Raw genomic sequence first — 17551 nt, 5'->3', positions numbered from 1 at the left:
CTCTAGTTGTGGTTTTCTCTATTCAGTCCTTTTTTTTTTTTTTTTTCCTCGTTCTCTTTTCTGCTTGCCATGCACATTCATGTTGAGTGTTTGATCATGTATGAGTTTCTTGAAATCTCATCAGGCACAAAGATAAACTTCTGTGAATGAATATAACATACTTCCTCAGAGCTCTAGACTCACCTACCTGTGTAGAATTATGCTCATCCATATTATTATTTTGAGATTAGATAAGAACACCAAACTTCTGTTTTACATTGATTATAATGTTTGTTTTCCAGTTCCAGAATGTCGTTGGGCTTGTGCTGAGTGTAATACAGTTATCACTGTTCGCCATATATCCAAGTAAACCTGCTCAAGATACAAAGAAGAAAAATTAGTGTCCAGCATTGTGAAGTGGCAAGAATTTTAGGCGAGTGCTGGACAATCTGTAGGTTAATCTATAATTAAATCATCGTGTTTACCATCAGCTTGCACATTCAAATTTAGACTAGTTGCATAGTTTAAATGTTAAGAGATATAATTGTGGTATCACACGAGATCCATGTTTAGGATTGATTCGTGGAATGGAGGTGAAGGGACAAAATGTGATATTGATGTGAATTAAATGTGTGTTGCACAGAAAACAGAAGCTACAGCAAGGGTCAATACTGATTACAGTTTGTATATCAGTGCCAATGGCTAGAGATTGTGAAAATCACCTTGGAGGTTACAATTCCTTGCTTTTTAAACATTCTTTTAATATTGAGTCCATAAGAAACTGATAGTGTTCCTTCCATGTGGATATATATAAATTTAGAGATAGCTTAAGATATGAGTTCCAAGTAGATGGTTTTAAATTTTGAAATAGCTCATGACATGCTGTTAAAAAGACATTTCGTTTTTATCATACTTTTTTATTGATTTCATGATGTTCCTTACACAACTAATTTTTTATGTTGATTTTCTATACCAAGTGAAATAGTTCTGTTAAGTTATTCACTGAAAGACCAGCAACTGAGCACCTTTAACCTGGGCCATCATATTCGATTTTTCAGTCTCATTGTGATGATCCTGAGATTGAGGCAAAATTCAGCTTCATATTTGTTAAATATCTTAAGATTGCAATAAATTGTTAGCACATTGAAAAGAAAATAAAAAATACAAAATGTAACAAAAAGTATCAGACTGTGGTAGGAAATCTCTAATGACACTTCATTTTTATCTTTATCATGTAAGTCATGTTAAAAATAAACTTTAATTACCATTGATTTGAACCAAGATAAGATGCTGTTTTAAAATCACTCCCGAAACATCATTTTCATCTTTTATCACCCTTGTTGTTAACTACAAACTTTGATTACCATTGGCACCATATCGTTTTTATCTTTATCACAAGTCCTGTTAAAGACAGATTTGATTACCATTGGCACCACCAAGATGATCAGTCCATCAGTTAACATCTAATGATACTTCATTTTTATCTTCATCACATACCGAGCGAGTTGGCCGTGCGGTTAGGGGCGTGCAGTTGTAAGTTTGCATTCGGGAGATAGTGGATTCGAACCCCATGTTGGCAGTCCTGAAGATGGTTTTCCATGGCTTCCCATTTTCACACCAGGCAAATGCTGGGGCTGTACCTTGAGGCCACAGCTGCTTCCTTCCCACTCCTAATCCTTTCCTATCCTATTGTTCACATAAGACCTATCTGTGTTGGTGCGATGTAAAGCAACGTGTAAAAAAAATCTACCACATAACTCATGTTAAAAAAACAAACTCTGATTACCATTTCACCGCTTCATTTTTATCGTTATCACCTAAATCATGTTAACACACTGAGGTCAAAGGCTGTAAGGGCTGTGTCATGTATTGCGGAGAACGGAGCCCGCACAGCGCACGTTCTCCGGTTTTCGTTGTTACTATTAAACAAACTTACCTTGTGCGTTGATCGGCACTGCAGTATAAGATTTGATTTGTATAGTTCTAAAAAAAAATATAGATGACAGCAAACTACAGCTCTACACATCAAATTCTTCCTTTCAAATCCTGTCCTAGTTTTGTCAAATCGACAGCACTGTGCACGTAATGGCAGCTGCACGTAAACATAGACTGAACGACAGTGATTTATACCATCTGAGTGGCCCTAACAGATCACACATAATGCTTACATACTAATTAGTATGTGGATGTATCTCTTGTCCAAACAATTCTGAATGGCCTAGAAACTAAATAAACTCAAAATCAGCCATATTATATTAGTTAACCCCTTGTGTGAGGAGCTTGGTACACTCCAGCTCACTTCCAGGTCAGTCCGGTGGTGTTTGAAGATGCTAAAGTAAGTCAGCTTTGTGTCTGTAGATTTACTGCCATGTAAAAACTCCTGTGGGACAAACTTCTGGCACCTTGACATCTCCGAAAACCATCAGTAGTAGTTAGTGAGATGTAAAAGCAATAGTTTTAATTTCATTGCTTCAATGTCTGTGGTTAATGGACATCATAGGACTGGCAAGTGAACTAACAAGCCGGAACGGGCAAAGGCAACAACAAGAGGAGGTTGCAGGACTGTGTCCATCTGAAAAGCGGAACTGCCAAGTTGGTCTGTCTGTCTAAAGGTAGCAAGTCTAGCGATTCCTGCAGTGTGGGGAAAATATGCACAAAAAATAGAAGTTGTGTGTGCAAAATGTGTTTAGGTTGTTTTTTTATTTTCTCAAAGTGTTTCTGAAAATGTATAATTGTTGCAATGTGGATGACTTACTAACAAAAGGTGTTCAGTTTATTAATTTTGTGAAAACTCATTAAAGAAACAAACACGATGCAGTTATTTGTGATTATGCATGTGCCCATTAGTAATATAAAAGGTCTGTACACTGGGTTGAGTGGCTCAGATGGTTGAGGCTCTGGCCTTCCGACCCCAACTTGGCAGGTTCGATCCTGGCCCAGTCTGGTGTTATTTGAAGGTGCTCAAATACATCAGCCTTGTGTCGGTAGATTCACTGATACGTAAAAACTCCTGTGAGACTAAATTCCGGCACCTTGGTGTCTCCGAAAACCGTAAAAGTAGTTAGTGGGACGCAAAGCAGATACTATTATTATTAAAGGTCCATACCCTAAAGTTAGGTCTTTGTGTGTAAACTAAATTTGTGGAAATGCAGTAGAAGAATGTACATCTCTTATTGAGTTCTAAACGATCATTTCTGAGCATTTCTTATGATGGGTTAAAATTACCCTTTGCTGCTGTTCTAGGAATGTAAGATTCTCAGCATATCTAGTGTTAAGTACATTTAAACTTTATAAATCTACAATTTACATGTACAAAAATGTATTTCCAGGCAGAGATTGTTAGTAAATTGTTCAAAATATTTAGGTATAAGTTACTGCATAAATGAAAACCAGAGCTTTACTATTAGGAAGAAACAAGCTTGGTATTACAGTGCGAAAGCACTTAGTATATTCTTGTACAAAATATTCAAAAATTAAAATAATAAGATTTTTCAACATTTAAATACACTGTATACAAGTAAATATTTCTCTTAGGGTCTGTTCAGTACTCGCATGTTTATTATGCATTATTTAGAATTGTACATTCTTGTTCGACAATGTGACAGTTCGTTGTAACTCTCCAGTTCGACACCTAGAGGACGGGAGTTTTTTAAAATCATAATGTGTGCACGGCCAGAACTTGACGCTGTGGCTTTGCAACTCCTGTCTCAATCGTGGTCGTGAACAGACGCAATGTGATCAAGAGCATTTCAATATTCAAAGTTTGGCATGTCATCAGCATGGCACAATAGAAGAATATACAGGCTTTTACAGCTGTTCATTATGATACACACAGAAGCAGATCATGTTACATACCCTGTCCCGGCTTTGCATGATTTGTATGATTCCATTCCAAATTTGATCGTTTTCTTGGTATATAAACTTTCCACCCAAGCCACCCTTTCTGTAATAAGAGGTTCTCATCAACTTACACTTTGCCATCAGGGGTATAAGCTTTCAAAATGTTTCTACCAGTTGGTTAAATACTGGCTTTATTTTTAACATTTTGGGAGCAATTTGTCCATTATATTCCTCATTGTCAGGGAAATAAGTAAGGACACAATTGAATTTTCTATCTTCCAAATCAGATGTTGGGAATTTTGTGAACATTTTTCTGTTTACTAAAACTGTTCTTGGTTGTAACTTTGCTATTTTGAGATTGTGGGTTCAAAAACCCAACGGTCGGCAGCCCTGAAAATGGTTTTCTGTGGTTTCGCATTTTCCCACTAGGCAAATGCTGGGACTGTACCTTAATTACGGCCGTGGCCACTTCCTTTCAACTCCTAGCCTTTTCCTATCCTATCATCGCCATAAGAACTATCTGTGTCAGTGCAACGTAAAGCAAATTGCAAAATAAACACTTCTCATTTCTGTCAGTGTTATGATCCTGATCCATGCAAGTAGCAGGGGGAGCTACAACTCAACTCCTGTCATTCTGGTTCGAAAGAGCACGCCATTCACTTCTTTCATTCCTTCATGCATGCAACTCGCTTGCACATTAAACTTTGAATCAAGATTTTTCAGGTGTAATCTAGAGTGTAGAGTGGGAGCCTCTTTCTATGATTGAGTTGGCATGGTTATGCTCGTAGTCAGCAAGGGAATTTGTGGAAAGATGTATGCTCAGATTGCAAAAATTCTAATTAAAAAAATAGTTACCACTGAACTGTATGGTTACAATGTAGACAGTACAACGCTTGGGTGAGAAAAATTGATTACTTGTAAGTTGTGTGCTATTCCAGGTGTAGATGTGAATACTTGTTCTGCTTCTAATAAAACATGCTTTTCAGAACAAGTCAAATTCATGTGTGTGAATTATCAGACCAGTTACTGAAGTGCCCTTATACAAAGACCCATTTCACTTTTCTTCATTGTGTCCTGTTCCTGTTTCTTTACATCAAGAGGATTGCAATCAGTTTATAGTGCACGGAGCAAGTTCCATAAATATGGTCCTGCATTATACAGTTCGTATTAAAAAGACTAGTCTGTAGATGAAGTAAAGAAAATTAGAGTAAGATAAATTGTTCCATAATATATTTTTATAATTGTTCCTGTTGCTCCTAATTATTGTCTTTTGTGAATAAATATGGTTACCACCTTATATGCTTAAAATTTGTTGGTAATAAACATATCCTTAAAGCTTGTATTTCATACCATTTTTCCCTTCTCCCTGCACACAGGCGGTAGGCATCTTATGGTAGTTATTCCCTTCATTAACAAAATGAGGAATTAAGTGCTGGAATACTTGATGTGCTAGGTATGACTGTATTCATCTGTAGATTAATACTGATATACTTTTACAAATTCCTACAGCATCTTTGTTCAGTGAACTGACATTACATGTGTTTTAGATTAAGTTATTGTTTTCCTCATTTGTGCTCTTGTATGTTGATGGATATCTTTCTTCCTAACACCAATTTTTATCAAGTGATTATAGTGTGCTGTCACTGTTAAGGCTCATTGGTGGAAAGAAAATTTCACCTTCAGAATGGTGGCCGGTAAGGTAGGAGGCATGGTGGTATAAAATTTCTAATCACTAGATTCCGTGCCAAAAGCTGTGTTTAATTTCGAACCTCTGTGCGGTGTTCATGTGGCGTGAGGGCATATGATGGTAATTTGTCCATCAGATGGAGATGTTAACACTTCAGCAGGCCCCGCGGTGCTATTTGACAAGAATAGGCTTTGTGCCAGCAGTGGGTTTGACCCTCTCCCTTCTTACTATCATATATCACATCATTCGTTTTATTTCATTAACTCTTCTGATGTAGCCTCCGTGACTCAGATTGCAGCGTGCGGCCTCTCAGCTCTGGTTTCTGTTGTTCAAATCCTGGTTACACCATGTGAGATTTGTGCTGTACAATATGGAGGCAGGGCAGGCTTTTTCCAGGTACTCCAGTTTTCCCTGTTATCTTTCATTCCAGCAACACACTTTAAAGTCATTTTGTTTCATCTGTCAGTCATTAATCATTGCTCCAGAAGAGTGTGTCAGGTTTCGGCAGCCAGCAGAGTTCATATCCTCGCCGTTAGATGGCGGGGGGAGGGCCTTCATGCATTTCATTCCTGACCTGGGAAGCTGTAAACAGGCTGTGGATTTTCATTTTCAACTCTTCTGATGAGGATGGCATCAGGAAGGGCATCCGGTTGTAAAAAGACACTCTACGGATATTCACCTCACTTCATACCTGACCCCATAGAGAAACAATTGTTCTGTCACCATTGCTGATCATAATGGTAATGGACGAAGCTTTTAAAGCAAGCTGTACCAAATCTCCAAGATAGAGTATGTGTACGTGTGAGTACGCAGCAATGTTGCTCAGGGCACGGTTGGGGAAGGAAGGTGATAGCTAATACGTCACTGGGCGAAGGTCATAACATGAGTCCATGCGCTTCCTGCCAGTCTTGATGTTATGTTGTTTCCCATCACTACATAATATAATATTCTGTCACTATATCGAGCTGGGGAGGCCCGTTGCCTAGTTCATGGGAAGAACAGTTCCTCCTTGCCAAAAATTACGGACTCCCGCACTGTCTGGTGTGTCAAAAAGTGCTACATTCAATGAGGAAATTACACAACACTTCATTTAGCTCTGTATGAACAGACGGAAGGCGAAGCATGGCAGGGACTCATTGCTAGATTGAAGCCGATATACAGGAAGGCGTACGTTTTTAAAAACAAATATCACTGTAGATTGCTTGGACATAAACCATTACAGTTTGAAAGGAAAACTTATTCATACTTTCTTTTCAAGGCGAATTATGTTGAAGAAACTACCAATAAGGCAGCTATTCGAGCAAGTTACAAACTTGTTCACATCATTGCGATGAATGGGAAACTGTTCTTGGTGGGTTCTATCATGAAATTGTGTTTGCTCGCTGTTGCAAAATGTTTAAATCTAGGGGAGAGGCAGAAATTTGAGTCGGTCTGTCTCAAAACAGTGTCTCATCGCATTCGCGCCATAATGCAGTTGGAAACAAAAGACTTGCAGAATTCTACCCTATTAAAAGACAGATATAACAACACGCTGGATTTGTCATGATGGTATCATTCACTGCACCAAGAAACCTTTCCCAAGCTGCGCAACACTGCAGCACAGCTCATGTATAGGTTTGCATCCATATACTATTGCGAGTGACTTTTATCGGCTATGAACCAAATAGAATGCTAGAAGAAACATTGAAGAATGCTCTGCACATCATGTCAACGAACTCATTGACTCTCGATATATCAACACTTATGTCCGCAATGAACCATGTACCCTCTGATTCTCGGTAAAAATGTTGTATTCTCCTACATTCCCACCTCCACAGTCATGCAACACCATTCAACAATATTCTCAGTCACAGGTCTCCGCCAGTTCCACCGCTCCGTGACAACAGTTTACCACAGAGCAGAGCTGTATTGCACGTGGCAGGCTTACTCGCACAAGGTTGCGAGTACTCCACTAATTAATACCAATATAAATGGTCCGTTATTGGACATTATAAATTTTCCAGCTAGCTCATTCTTGGTTGCCAGCGTTTCGCCCTCGTGTGCTAGGGTGGGCTCATCAGTTGGTACCTAGCACACCTACCAATACGCTGGCCAGTGCATACCGTGGAGGCCACTGCGTAGGCTAACTGGAGCCAGCGGCAGTGCCAATGCACTAAGAGACTTTGTCTCATCACTAAAAATTGATGCCTGCTTGGCCATCAGATGATATAGATGTTGATTCCCATAGGGAATCTGAAATATTTGTCCTGAATGAGCAAATTTATAATACCAATATAAATGGTCCGTTATTGGACATTATAAATTTTCCAGCTAGCTCATTCTTGGTTGCCAGCGTTTCGCCCTCGTGTGCTAGGGTGGGCTCATCAGTTGGTACCTAGCACACCTACCAATACGCTGGCCAGTGCATACCGTGGAGGCCACTGCGTAGGCTAACTGGAGCCACCGGCAGTGCCAATGCACTAAGAGACTTTGTCTCATCACTAAAAATTGATGCCTGCTTGGCCATCAGATGATATAGATGTTGATTCCCATAGGGAATTGGTAGGTGTGCTAGGTACCAACTGATGAGCCCACCCTAGCACACGAGGGCGAAACGCTGGCAACCAAGAATGAGCTAGCTGGAAAATTTATAATGTCCAATAACGGACCATTTATATTGGTATTATAAATTTGCTCATTCAGGACAAATATTTCAGATTCCCTATGGGAATCAACATCTATATCATACTCCACTAATTGGCGAGCAGCTCAGCTGGAACCGCCTGTTTTTAAAGAGAACAGGCAGATGAATGTGATGTTTGCAGATGACTACATTAGGGTTGGGCTGACCAGAACATTCAGTTGTTCCGCAAAATTAGGAGCTTGAGGCGGAGTGTTTCGGTGCAGAGACACGGGACACAGGACGGTAACTGCGTCGTAGAGAGAACTTCGAGAGGCAACATGACATGCTCCGCGTGAGCTGGAGTGTGCCTGTACCGAACGTGCTGTGTCAAGGCCGCACTAGATAGATTAGTTGGCCGTGGCTGTGTCTGACTGTCGATATCGATTGTGCCGCCCTGTGCTGGAGTGTAAACATTTCTTCATCCAGTTATATCTTTAATTCGAAATCGATGACCTTTATTTTTCTTGGGCTTAAACGTTTCCTTAAAGTCCAAATTAATTTTTAACTACAATCCCCGAGAAAGTGTTGAGGGAAATTTTCGAGATATTAAAGAAAGTAAATGGAAGTTGAGAGGGAAGGAATTCGAAGTGCAAAGAGCATAACAGCACGAAAGTAATTAAACCGTACGAAAGACGGTAAGCTTTGCGTAATGTCGCATCGGAGTCCTGTTCAGGACGTTTTTAGTAGAAGAAAACCGGACAGAGTGAAATGCAATTTATGTTCTATTTTGTCTGCAAAGGGACCTTCAACTGGCACAATGACAAGACATTTCAAACTTAAACATCCCACAGTTTTTATTTTCGCGTTCCGCTTGTATATTGTGTACGTGAATTGAGCACTGACGAGTGTTTCTTCAACTGTGCGAGTATACTTTTAATTGGTGAAAATAACATTGTGATATTTGTAAACATGTGTACTGCCAGTGTAATCGTGACAGGTGTATTTCAGAATGAATGAACACATCCTAAAAAGAAAATTTAGACATCATTTTTTGGGCGAGTATTTCATTCAGAGTTCCGACTGCTTTCTCGCTTACCGTGAAGTTTTATCCTGGCCCTAATTACTCACAATACAGGCCAATACATTAAACTGGTGAAAATATTCTTGAATTAGTTGCTTTTTAAACACCTGCACTGCCATTGTAACTGTGTTATGTGTATTTCATATTGACCGGGAAAATCTTAACCTAAAGCCAGCCTTTAAACGTGATTATTGGGCGCGAATTTCAGTGTTCCGACTGTTCGTTCACGTTCCGTGCAGCTTTATGCTGGACATGGCCATAACTATACACACACCACACAGCACGTTCCGTATAGGCACATTCCCGCTGGCGCGGAGCATGTAATGTTGCCTCTCGAAGTTCTCTCTACACTGCGCAGTTACAGTCCCATGCGCCCACTGCACAGTTCAGCTAGTAGGCGAAGAGCAGTGCATAGTGGCGCTTCTGACGGGACAGCGAGTCAGTGTCTCCGTCTCGCTTGAGAATGTTTCGGAACAATTGACACTCGGTGTTCTGGAACAGCGGAACATAACTGCGCACCGGCACTGTGCCGAAACAGGGGCAGAGTGCCCAAGCCTAGACTATATGTGAAGAGGAAGCACAAGGTCAGTTGGACATACTGAATGAAAATAAGCATGGAGCAAAGCAAGAGAATGGTGTTGAATAGAGGAGAAAGGAAAGGTACTGTAAAAATAGGAGACAAGACTTTGGGAAGCAAACTGATACAGGATGAAGGGTTGGATATTGAGAATAGTAAAACAATACAACAGGGCATGGAGCATAGCTGTAGGGAGGTGATGGCCAGACTCGAGACTGATTCTCCGCTGTAATCTTTGAGACGTTCCAGTAACTACGAGTGTAAGCTCACGGCCCACTTGATGCGTCACTCTAGTTGGCTCCTTGCCGCCCGTGACAATCGGGTCCATGTAGTGTAATGGTGGTAGTTTCATAGCTAGACACAAGACGCTGGCAATCTAAGGTTGGGTGATAGAAATGCATATTCCTCTGTGGAAAAGTTATTGATTTTGATTGCCAATTTATCTTAATTTAGAGATATGGAGAATTTTACATAGGTTAATACTGTTAAAATTAATCCTGTAGATTAGGTACTCTTGTTGATATTTACGAAAATAATATCATGAAATGAAACTGCGAAGAAATAGGATATTCCAGCTGACATTCTTATATTGACTTTGATTGCTGATTTACATTAATTTTAGAGGTATGGAGGAGTATGTTACATTGGCTAATACTGTTAAGATCTTTAATCCTAAAACCTACTTTCATTGATGTTTGCCTGACAAAAGTAGAACTGGCTGAGTTAGCAAGGAGGATGCATCTGGATGTGCTAGGAGTAAATGATATTTGGATAAGGGGAGATAATTAGGAAAAGGGAAATTACACAGTGTACTTGACAGGTGTCAAAAAGGGCAGGGCAGAGTGTGGGGTAGTGCTGATCATCAAAAATACTCATGTATGCAACTTACGAAGGAACACATACATGTGTTTCACTCGGATTCGGTTGAAATTTGGTAGGAATATTCGTGGGAGGCAGTAGAATGCTAAGGTGAAAACTGCATGTCCCCAGCGCAAGTTTAAACGCCAAAATAGAACAAATAAATAGTCGTAAAATTAGAAGTACCGCGGGAGTATCGGGGTTTGGCGGAGAGGTAGGGAGGAGCGAAGCAGCGGACGTCAGCCAACCGGGCTGTGTCGAGCTGCGCCAGCAGCCAGGCAGCGTATAGTTAGCGCGTTCCCCTTAACTTCCCGATTAGCTGTGCAAAACGTAAATATGAAAACAGCACATGAAACAAGTGTACAAAGGACGATGTTTGTACAACGATGCCAATAAGGTATGAAGAATTCACGCCCGAGTTCTTGTTACCGGTACTCTTAATTAGTGCAATAGTGATTGTTTACAAAAAAGTGTACAAGGCACAGATACTGTGTGCACCATGCAAATCTTACAGCGCTGTCGCTTTCACAAGTATCACATTGCTTATAGGAAGGCTCTTCTTTGAAACAATAATCGACTGGATTAACAAATTGTGAAGGTTTCTTGTTAACATAGCCACATTTGTACCAACTGTACTGCCACATGCTACGAAAACGCGGAGAGTAGAACTGGTTGTGCGTCAAAGATTGCACTTTTAAAATGTTGTTCCTTAAATGTACCTTGATGTCTAACGAGTTTAACAAAATTAAATCGTACAAAATCCGTATAAATTGCTTCCAAGTGCGGAAGCCCAAAACATCTAACGGCTGGATAAGTCCAGTGGGTCCCTTCGAAATTGTTTGAACATTAATGATTTTCTTACTCCCAATTTTAGCATTTAAAATATTTTCTTCTTTCTGTCCGGTCCAGGAATCGAGAACTAAAACACTGTACTCTGGTACTAGCTCACAATAAACATCCCGTAACCATTTCTGTACAAGTTCTTTGGTCAGTTTTCCAGACTTTGAAGGCAAAGTGTACACATTTGGTGTGTGTAGCTATGAGTTAGTGAATTCATGGATTATGCTTCCGCTATAATAATTTCGTGGGGCTATTTCTAGCCGAGTGCAGCCCTTGTAAGACAGACCCTCCGATGAGGGTGGGCGGCATCTGCCATTTGTTGGTAACTGCGTGTTATTGTGATGAAGGATAGTGTTATGTGTGGTGTGTGAGTTGCGTGTTCCGCTAGCACGACTTTTTCTCCTCGTTCATTATGGGTCCCGCCAGAATGGAACTCTTCATGAAAACCAGACTGATCAGTATTAAACACGCACTCTGGGCCGTGACTTTCTATTAATTGCGACACTTCAGTATCTTCTTGTTCAACCTTTGAGATACGAATTTGCAAATTTTTCTTGATCCAATTTTGATTTTTTTAAAAACTCATTACCCAGGAATGAGACGCTCGAAACGATGCGTAGTTAACTAGACGAGCGTACTTTAAGGCCAATTTTTTAATATTTATATCCTGAACAAGTTTGTTTCGTTGTCTATTATCTTTGAACTTTTGATAAGTCTTCGTAACGAATTTATTATTTCTCCCATTGTGCCATTGTTTTCCAGTTGTTGCTCCCACCTGTAGAGCTCTTGCCGGAACTTTAATTTACAAAACCTGTGTTTCACGGATGCGAAGCTCCTCTGTTTACCACCATTGTTTCGCCAATATTCGACGACCTTCTTCTTATAAGTTATTGGGATTAGGCATCGTTCAGCCGTTGTTGTGGATGCAGGGTTAGGAACAACATTTTTGGAGACGAGGTCAAATAACGGTGTTTCAATATTGTCTTCCTCGAAATCAAAGTCATCATCTGACATATCCAATGTGCCATCCAGTTCCACTGTCATATCGGTATCCAAAACTCTGTCGGCAATTAGACCTTTAAAACGGAGACAAAAACGCAATTCCTGTGAACGCTTGTTTTTCTCGTAAAAGTAAATATATATAAATACATTGATCTACTTACGATATAATTCCAATCCCGAATTCCTTTCATCTTCAGAAAATGGGGTGTCTTTTTTGTCACACTCTGCAATACAATTCTGAAAGCACACTACTACATTCCACGGATTGAATGACTTCTGTAGTGGGCGTTTTTTTGTATCTAGGTGCAAAAAAATCAATTATTACCATACATGGTTAAAGTAAATATACAGTCGCCATTCATAAAAATGACTATAAGAACGTCAGATTTTACCTGTCATTGTAAGAACGTTGTTTCATCGGACGACTAATCAATGTGCACCTCTTGATCTGCTTTGACGTTTCTAATCGGGAAGATACGAGGTATGTGCGAAGTGCGGTGTAGTAAAGAAGAGTGGTCGGGAGGGTGGGGGTGGGTGGTCATTCATTCGACTCGAGCGAGCAGGCCGACTATACGCTGCTCACGTCCGCTGCTTCGCTCCTCCCTCCCTCTCCGCCACACCCAGATACTCCCGCGGCACTTCTGATTTTACTACTATTTATTTGTTCTATTTTGGCGTTTAAACTTGCGCTGGGGACATGCAGTTTTCGCCTTAGCATTCTACTGCCTCCCACGAATATTCCTACCAAATTTCAACTGAATCCGAGTGAAACACATGTACAGTATGTGTTCCCTCGTTAGTTTCTGTTAGGCACGTAAAATAGGCCAATGGCATAGGTAGATTGGGCAGTTGGAGGAATTAGAATGAGGATGAAGTTGACAAGTTTTATGAAGCATTGAGTGACATCGTAGTCGGAGTCAACTGCAGGGATGGGGTAGTGCTAGTGGGTGATTTCAATGCGAGAGTTAGCAATAGAACTGAAGGATACGAAAGTGTGACTGGTAAATGGGAGGGTAGAGGTACCAGATCCATAACAGACTATATCCTAACCGACTTTGAATTCAGGAAATCTGGTAGGAATGTATGGTTTTTCTGGATATTTTTTATGATACATACCACTATCTGATCTGTAGTGAACCAAGTGTGTCAGAGAAGATGAAATCTGTCTGCAAACGAATAAGGGTTGAAAATCTCCAGGACGAGGAAATTAGACTGAAGTACATTGATATCATTAGTGAGAAGTTGCGAACAGTGGACGGTAAGGAGTGTCAGGATATAGAAAGAGAACGAGTTACACACGGGGGTGCTGTAGTATAAATAGCAAGGGAATGCCTAGGAACGAATGTGTTCAAAGATGGGAAAAAGCGAACACCTTGATGGAATGATGAAGTGAGAGCAGCTTGTAAACGTAAAAAGAAGGCTTATCAGAAATGGTTCCAAACGAGGGCGGATGCAGACATGGAATCTTGCATAGATGAAAGAAACAGAGTAGAACAAATAGTTGTTGAATCCAAAAAGAAGCCGTGGGAAGATTTTGGTAATAACCTGGAAAGGCATGATCAAGCAGCAGGGAAAACTTTCTGGACAGTAGTAAGGAATCTTAAGAAGGGAGGGGAAAAAGGAAATGAACAGTGTTTTGGTCATTCAGGTGAACTCAAAATAGATTTCAGGGAATCACTGGACAGGTGCCCGCCTCCATAGCATAACGGTTAGTGTTATTAGCTGCCGTTCTCGGGGCCTGGGTTCATTCCTTGTAACTGCCAGAAATTTAAGAATGGCAAGAGGGCTGGTATATCATTGAAGTGGTACATGCAGCTTACCACCATCTCAGGGTGTGCCTGAAAAGAGCTGCACCACCTCGCGATGAGGACACGAGATTACTTTTTGCTGAACAGGTGGAAGGAATATTTTGAAAATCTTCTCAACTTAAAAGGAAATCTTCCTGATGGTGTTCCGAACAACTGAGCTCATGAGAAGGAAAATGATGTTAGTGAAATTACACTATGTTGGAAGGATGGTAAATAAACTCCATTATCATAAAGCAGCAGGAATAGATGAAATTAGTAGTGATGGGCAGTCTGAGACGAGGTCTTGAGATTTCTCGAGACTAGCGCAGGTACTATTTCTCGCGAGAAATTTCGAGAGATCTCGAGAATGTTGTTCCCGCATTGTACGCCGAGCAGCGTGTCGTAGGCTTACAGGTAGTCGGAGCTGAATGTTGTTTGTGCCAATATGCGAACAGCCAACTACGGACCTTCTCCATTTCGTAAATACGTGTCAACAAGTGACTAGGGCGTTCATTTTTACCGAGTTCTGTTTTGACGCAGTATAACATAATTATAAAGGATGCGCATTCTGGCATTGTATGCACTGGTAGGCACACGAATGAATGGTTTAAGTACAGAACCTGACGACTACTATAGGTACATGTATCTGCATGCTAGAGGCGTGCATGATTCGAACTCGAGATGAGGCAAGATGTGCCTTGCTGCATATGCAACCACCATTACGCATGAGTGGAATATGTAATCTAAAATGCTTCAGTTTGCTCCAATTCTTTCGACAGGTAGGTGTACATCGTTATCAGACCCCACATTCAATAACAGATGACCATTGCTTGTATTTACCGATATTTTGGTGACGAAGGAAATAATTCCTCACAATGTTATAGAGTATTCGCGTCATAATTACGTACCGGCACTTTGATATATGACGGCGCAATGTGAAATTGTGTCTAGTTGTACGCGACAACTTGAAGACGATGTCCGAAATGCAACGCAAGTCGTGGATGTCGGTTATTTTGAAGAGATGTCACATAGTAGAGCCCGTTGTGTTGCTTATTCAAAAGAAGTGAAATACGTCGGCATAAATACTTCTGGGATGATCCGACACTTAAAAACATAATGTAAATGAAGAGGAATAGTTACAGAACACCTCCGGCCCGGTCTGAATCACAAGAAGCTACCCTGCCGACAACGATTGTAAGGCATTCAGGTAGTTTTACATTCTTATAACTGTTATTAACAAATTATACGGGTTATTCAGCTAAGAAGTCCACCTGACATAACTCGGAAACAGTTTAAGATACTAACATTCTGTGTTCACTTTCGTTAATGGTATAAAGGAGCTCTGTTAGGGAATCTATCATGGACAACAAAATATTTTTGAATAAGCAACTTTGGAAGACGCTCGTTTTCAAACACCTTACCCGGCTCGCTGGAAGGGCAAACCGACGATGATGATAGTTCAACATGCAGTGCTTTCCTAGGCTTTTGACAAAATTTATCGTCACACACGTTTCCATATGAGAAATGCTGATGATAACTATCAAGCCTACACTCGTAGTTACTGGAACGTCGCACAGCTCGAAGCACACTGGAATCGGTCTCGAGGGCGTTGCCCATCACCCCTGCTGAAAGAATTGGAGCAAAGTTGGACATTTTAGATTACACGTTCCACTTATATGTAATGGGGGTTGCATATGTAGCAGATCTTCCCCGTCTCAGGTTCGAATAATGCACGCCACTAGCATCCAAGTAGGTGTACATCCTATCTACAGTTATTCACAAATTATGCATGGTTATTCAGCTAAGATGTCCACCCCAAATAAGTCGTGAATACTTTAACATAATGAAATTCTGTTTTCACTTTCGTTAATGGTATTAAGGGGGTTCATAGTTGAACATGCAGTACTTTTCCAGGTTCTTGACAAAATGTATTGGCTCACACGTTTTCATATGGGAACGTTATTTCACGCAATAACTGCCAATGACATACTATCAAGTTTACAGTCGTAGTTGCTGGTACGTCGCACAGCTTGCACTACGGGAGGATCGGTCTCGAGAGTCTCGAGATCTGCGACGTCAGTCTCGAGAGTCTCGAGCGAGAGCGTTGCCCATCACTAGAAATTAGACCTGAAATGGTGTAGTATAGTGGAAAGACAGGGATAAAGTGGCTTGATAGAGTAATAAAATTAGCATGGAGTGTTAGTAAGGTACCTTCAGATTGGACAAAGGCAGTAATTGCACCTATCTATAAGCAAGGGAACAGGAAGGATTGCAACAACTACTGAGATATCTCATTGATTAGTATACAAGGCAAAGTATTCACTGGCATCTGGAAGGGAGGGTGCGATCAGTGGTTGCGAGGAAGTTGGATGAAAACCACTGTGGTTTCAGACCTTAGGGCTGTCAGGATCAGATTTTCAGTATGCGCCAGGTAATTGAAAATGTTGCGAGAGGAATAGACAGTTATGGTTGTTTCATAGATCTAGAGAAAGCATATGGCAGCGTACCAAGGGAACAGATGTTCGCCATAATGGGGGGGGGGACTCTGGCCTAAAGCGTAGATTATTTAAATCAATCAAAGACATTTCTGTTGACAATTGGGCTGTAGTCAGAATTGATGGTAGAACAAGCTGGTTCAGGGTACTTGCAGGGGTGGTTGTTCATAGTTTACATGGATAGTCTACTGAAGGGTATAAATTGGCTGGGAGGGATTCAGTTAGGTGGAAATGTAGTAAGGAGTCTGGTCTATGATGACGACTTGGTCTTAATGGAAGATTGTGCTGAAAGTCTGCAGTCCAATATCTTGGAACTTGAAAATAGGTGCAATGAGTATGGTGTGAAAATTAGCCTATTGGAGACTAAATTGATGTCAGTAGTTAAAAATGCATGAGAACTGAATGTCAGACTGGTGATACAAAGCTGTAACAGGTAGATAATTTCAAGTATTTAGTATGTGTGTTCTCCCAGGATGGTAGTATAGTAAGTGAGATTGATTCAAGATGCAGTAAAGCTAAAGCAGTGAGCTCGCAGTTGTGATCAACAGTATTCTGTGAGATGGAAGTCAGCTCCCGGACGAAACTATCTTTACCTCGGTCTGTTTTCAGACCAACTTTGCTTTATGGGAATGAAAGCTGGGTGGAGTCACGACATCTTATACCTAAGATTACAGCCTTGTCTAACCCTTGCAAGTACCCTGAACCAACAACTTGTTCTACCATCAGTTCTCAGACATAAAAGTAGCGAGAATGATTGCTGGTACAAACCGGTGGGAACAATGGCAGGAGGATATTCGGAATGA

The 17551-nt window shown here is 40.7% G+C and overlaps 1 protein-coding gene across 3 annotated transcripts in view; it reads left to right on the top strand.

The window, feature by feature from the left end:
* LOC136864478 (sugar transporter SWEET1) overlaps positions 1-5127 on the top strand; it is a 68193-nt gene extending 63066 nt beyond the window's left edge. For all 3 annotated transcript variants that reach the window (XM_067141504.2, XM_067141503.2, XM_067141501.2), the window contains exon 7: positions 282-5127. In XM_067141504.2, the coding sequence (XP_066997605.1) occupies positions 282-380 (99 nt within the window). In that variant the 3' untranslated portion in view covers positions 381-5127. The remainder of the gene's footprint in view (positions 1-281) is intronic.
* The last annotated feature ends 12424 nt before the right edge of the window (positions 5128-17551 follow it).

This window comes from Anabrus simplex, chromosome 2 (genome assembly GCF_040414725.1).
Source record: "Anabrus simplex isolate iqAnaSimp1 chromosome 2, ASM4041472v1, whole genome shotgun sequence".
Classification (NCBI taxonomy): Eukaryota; Metazoa; Arthropoda; class Insecta; order Orthoptera; family Tettigoniidae; genus Anabrus; species Anabrus simplex.
Note: the sequence above shows the minus strand (reverse complement) of the source record. Positions and strands in the feature narration are given on the sequence as shown.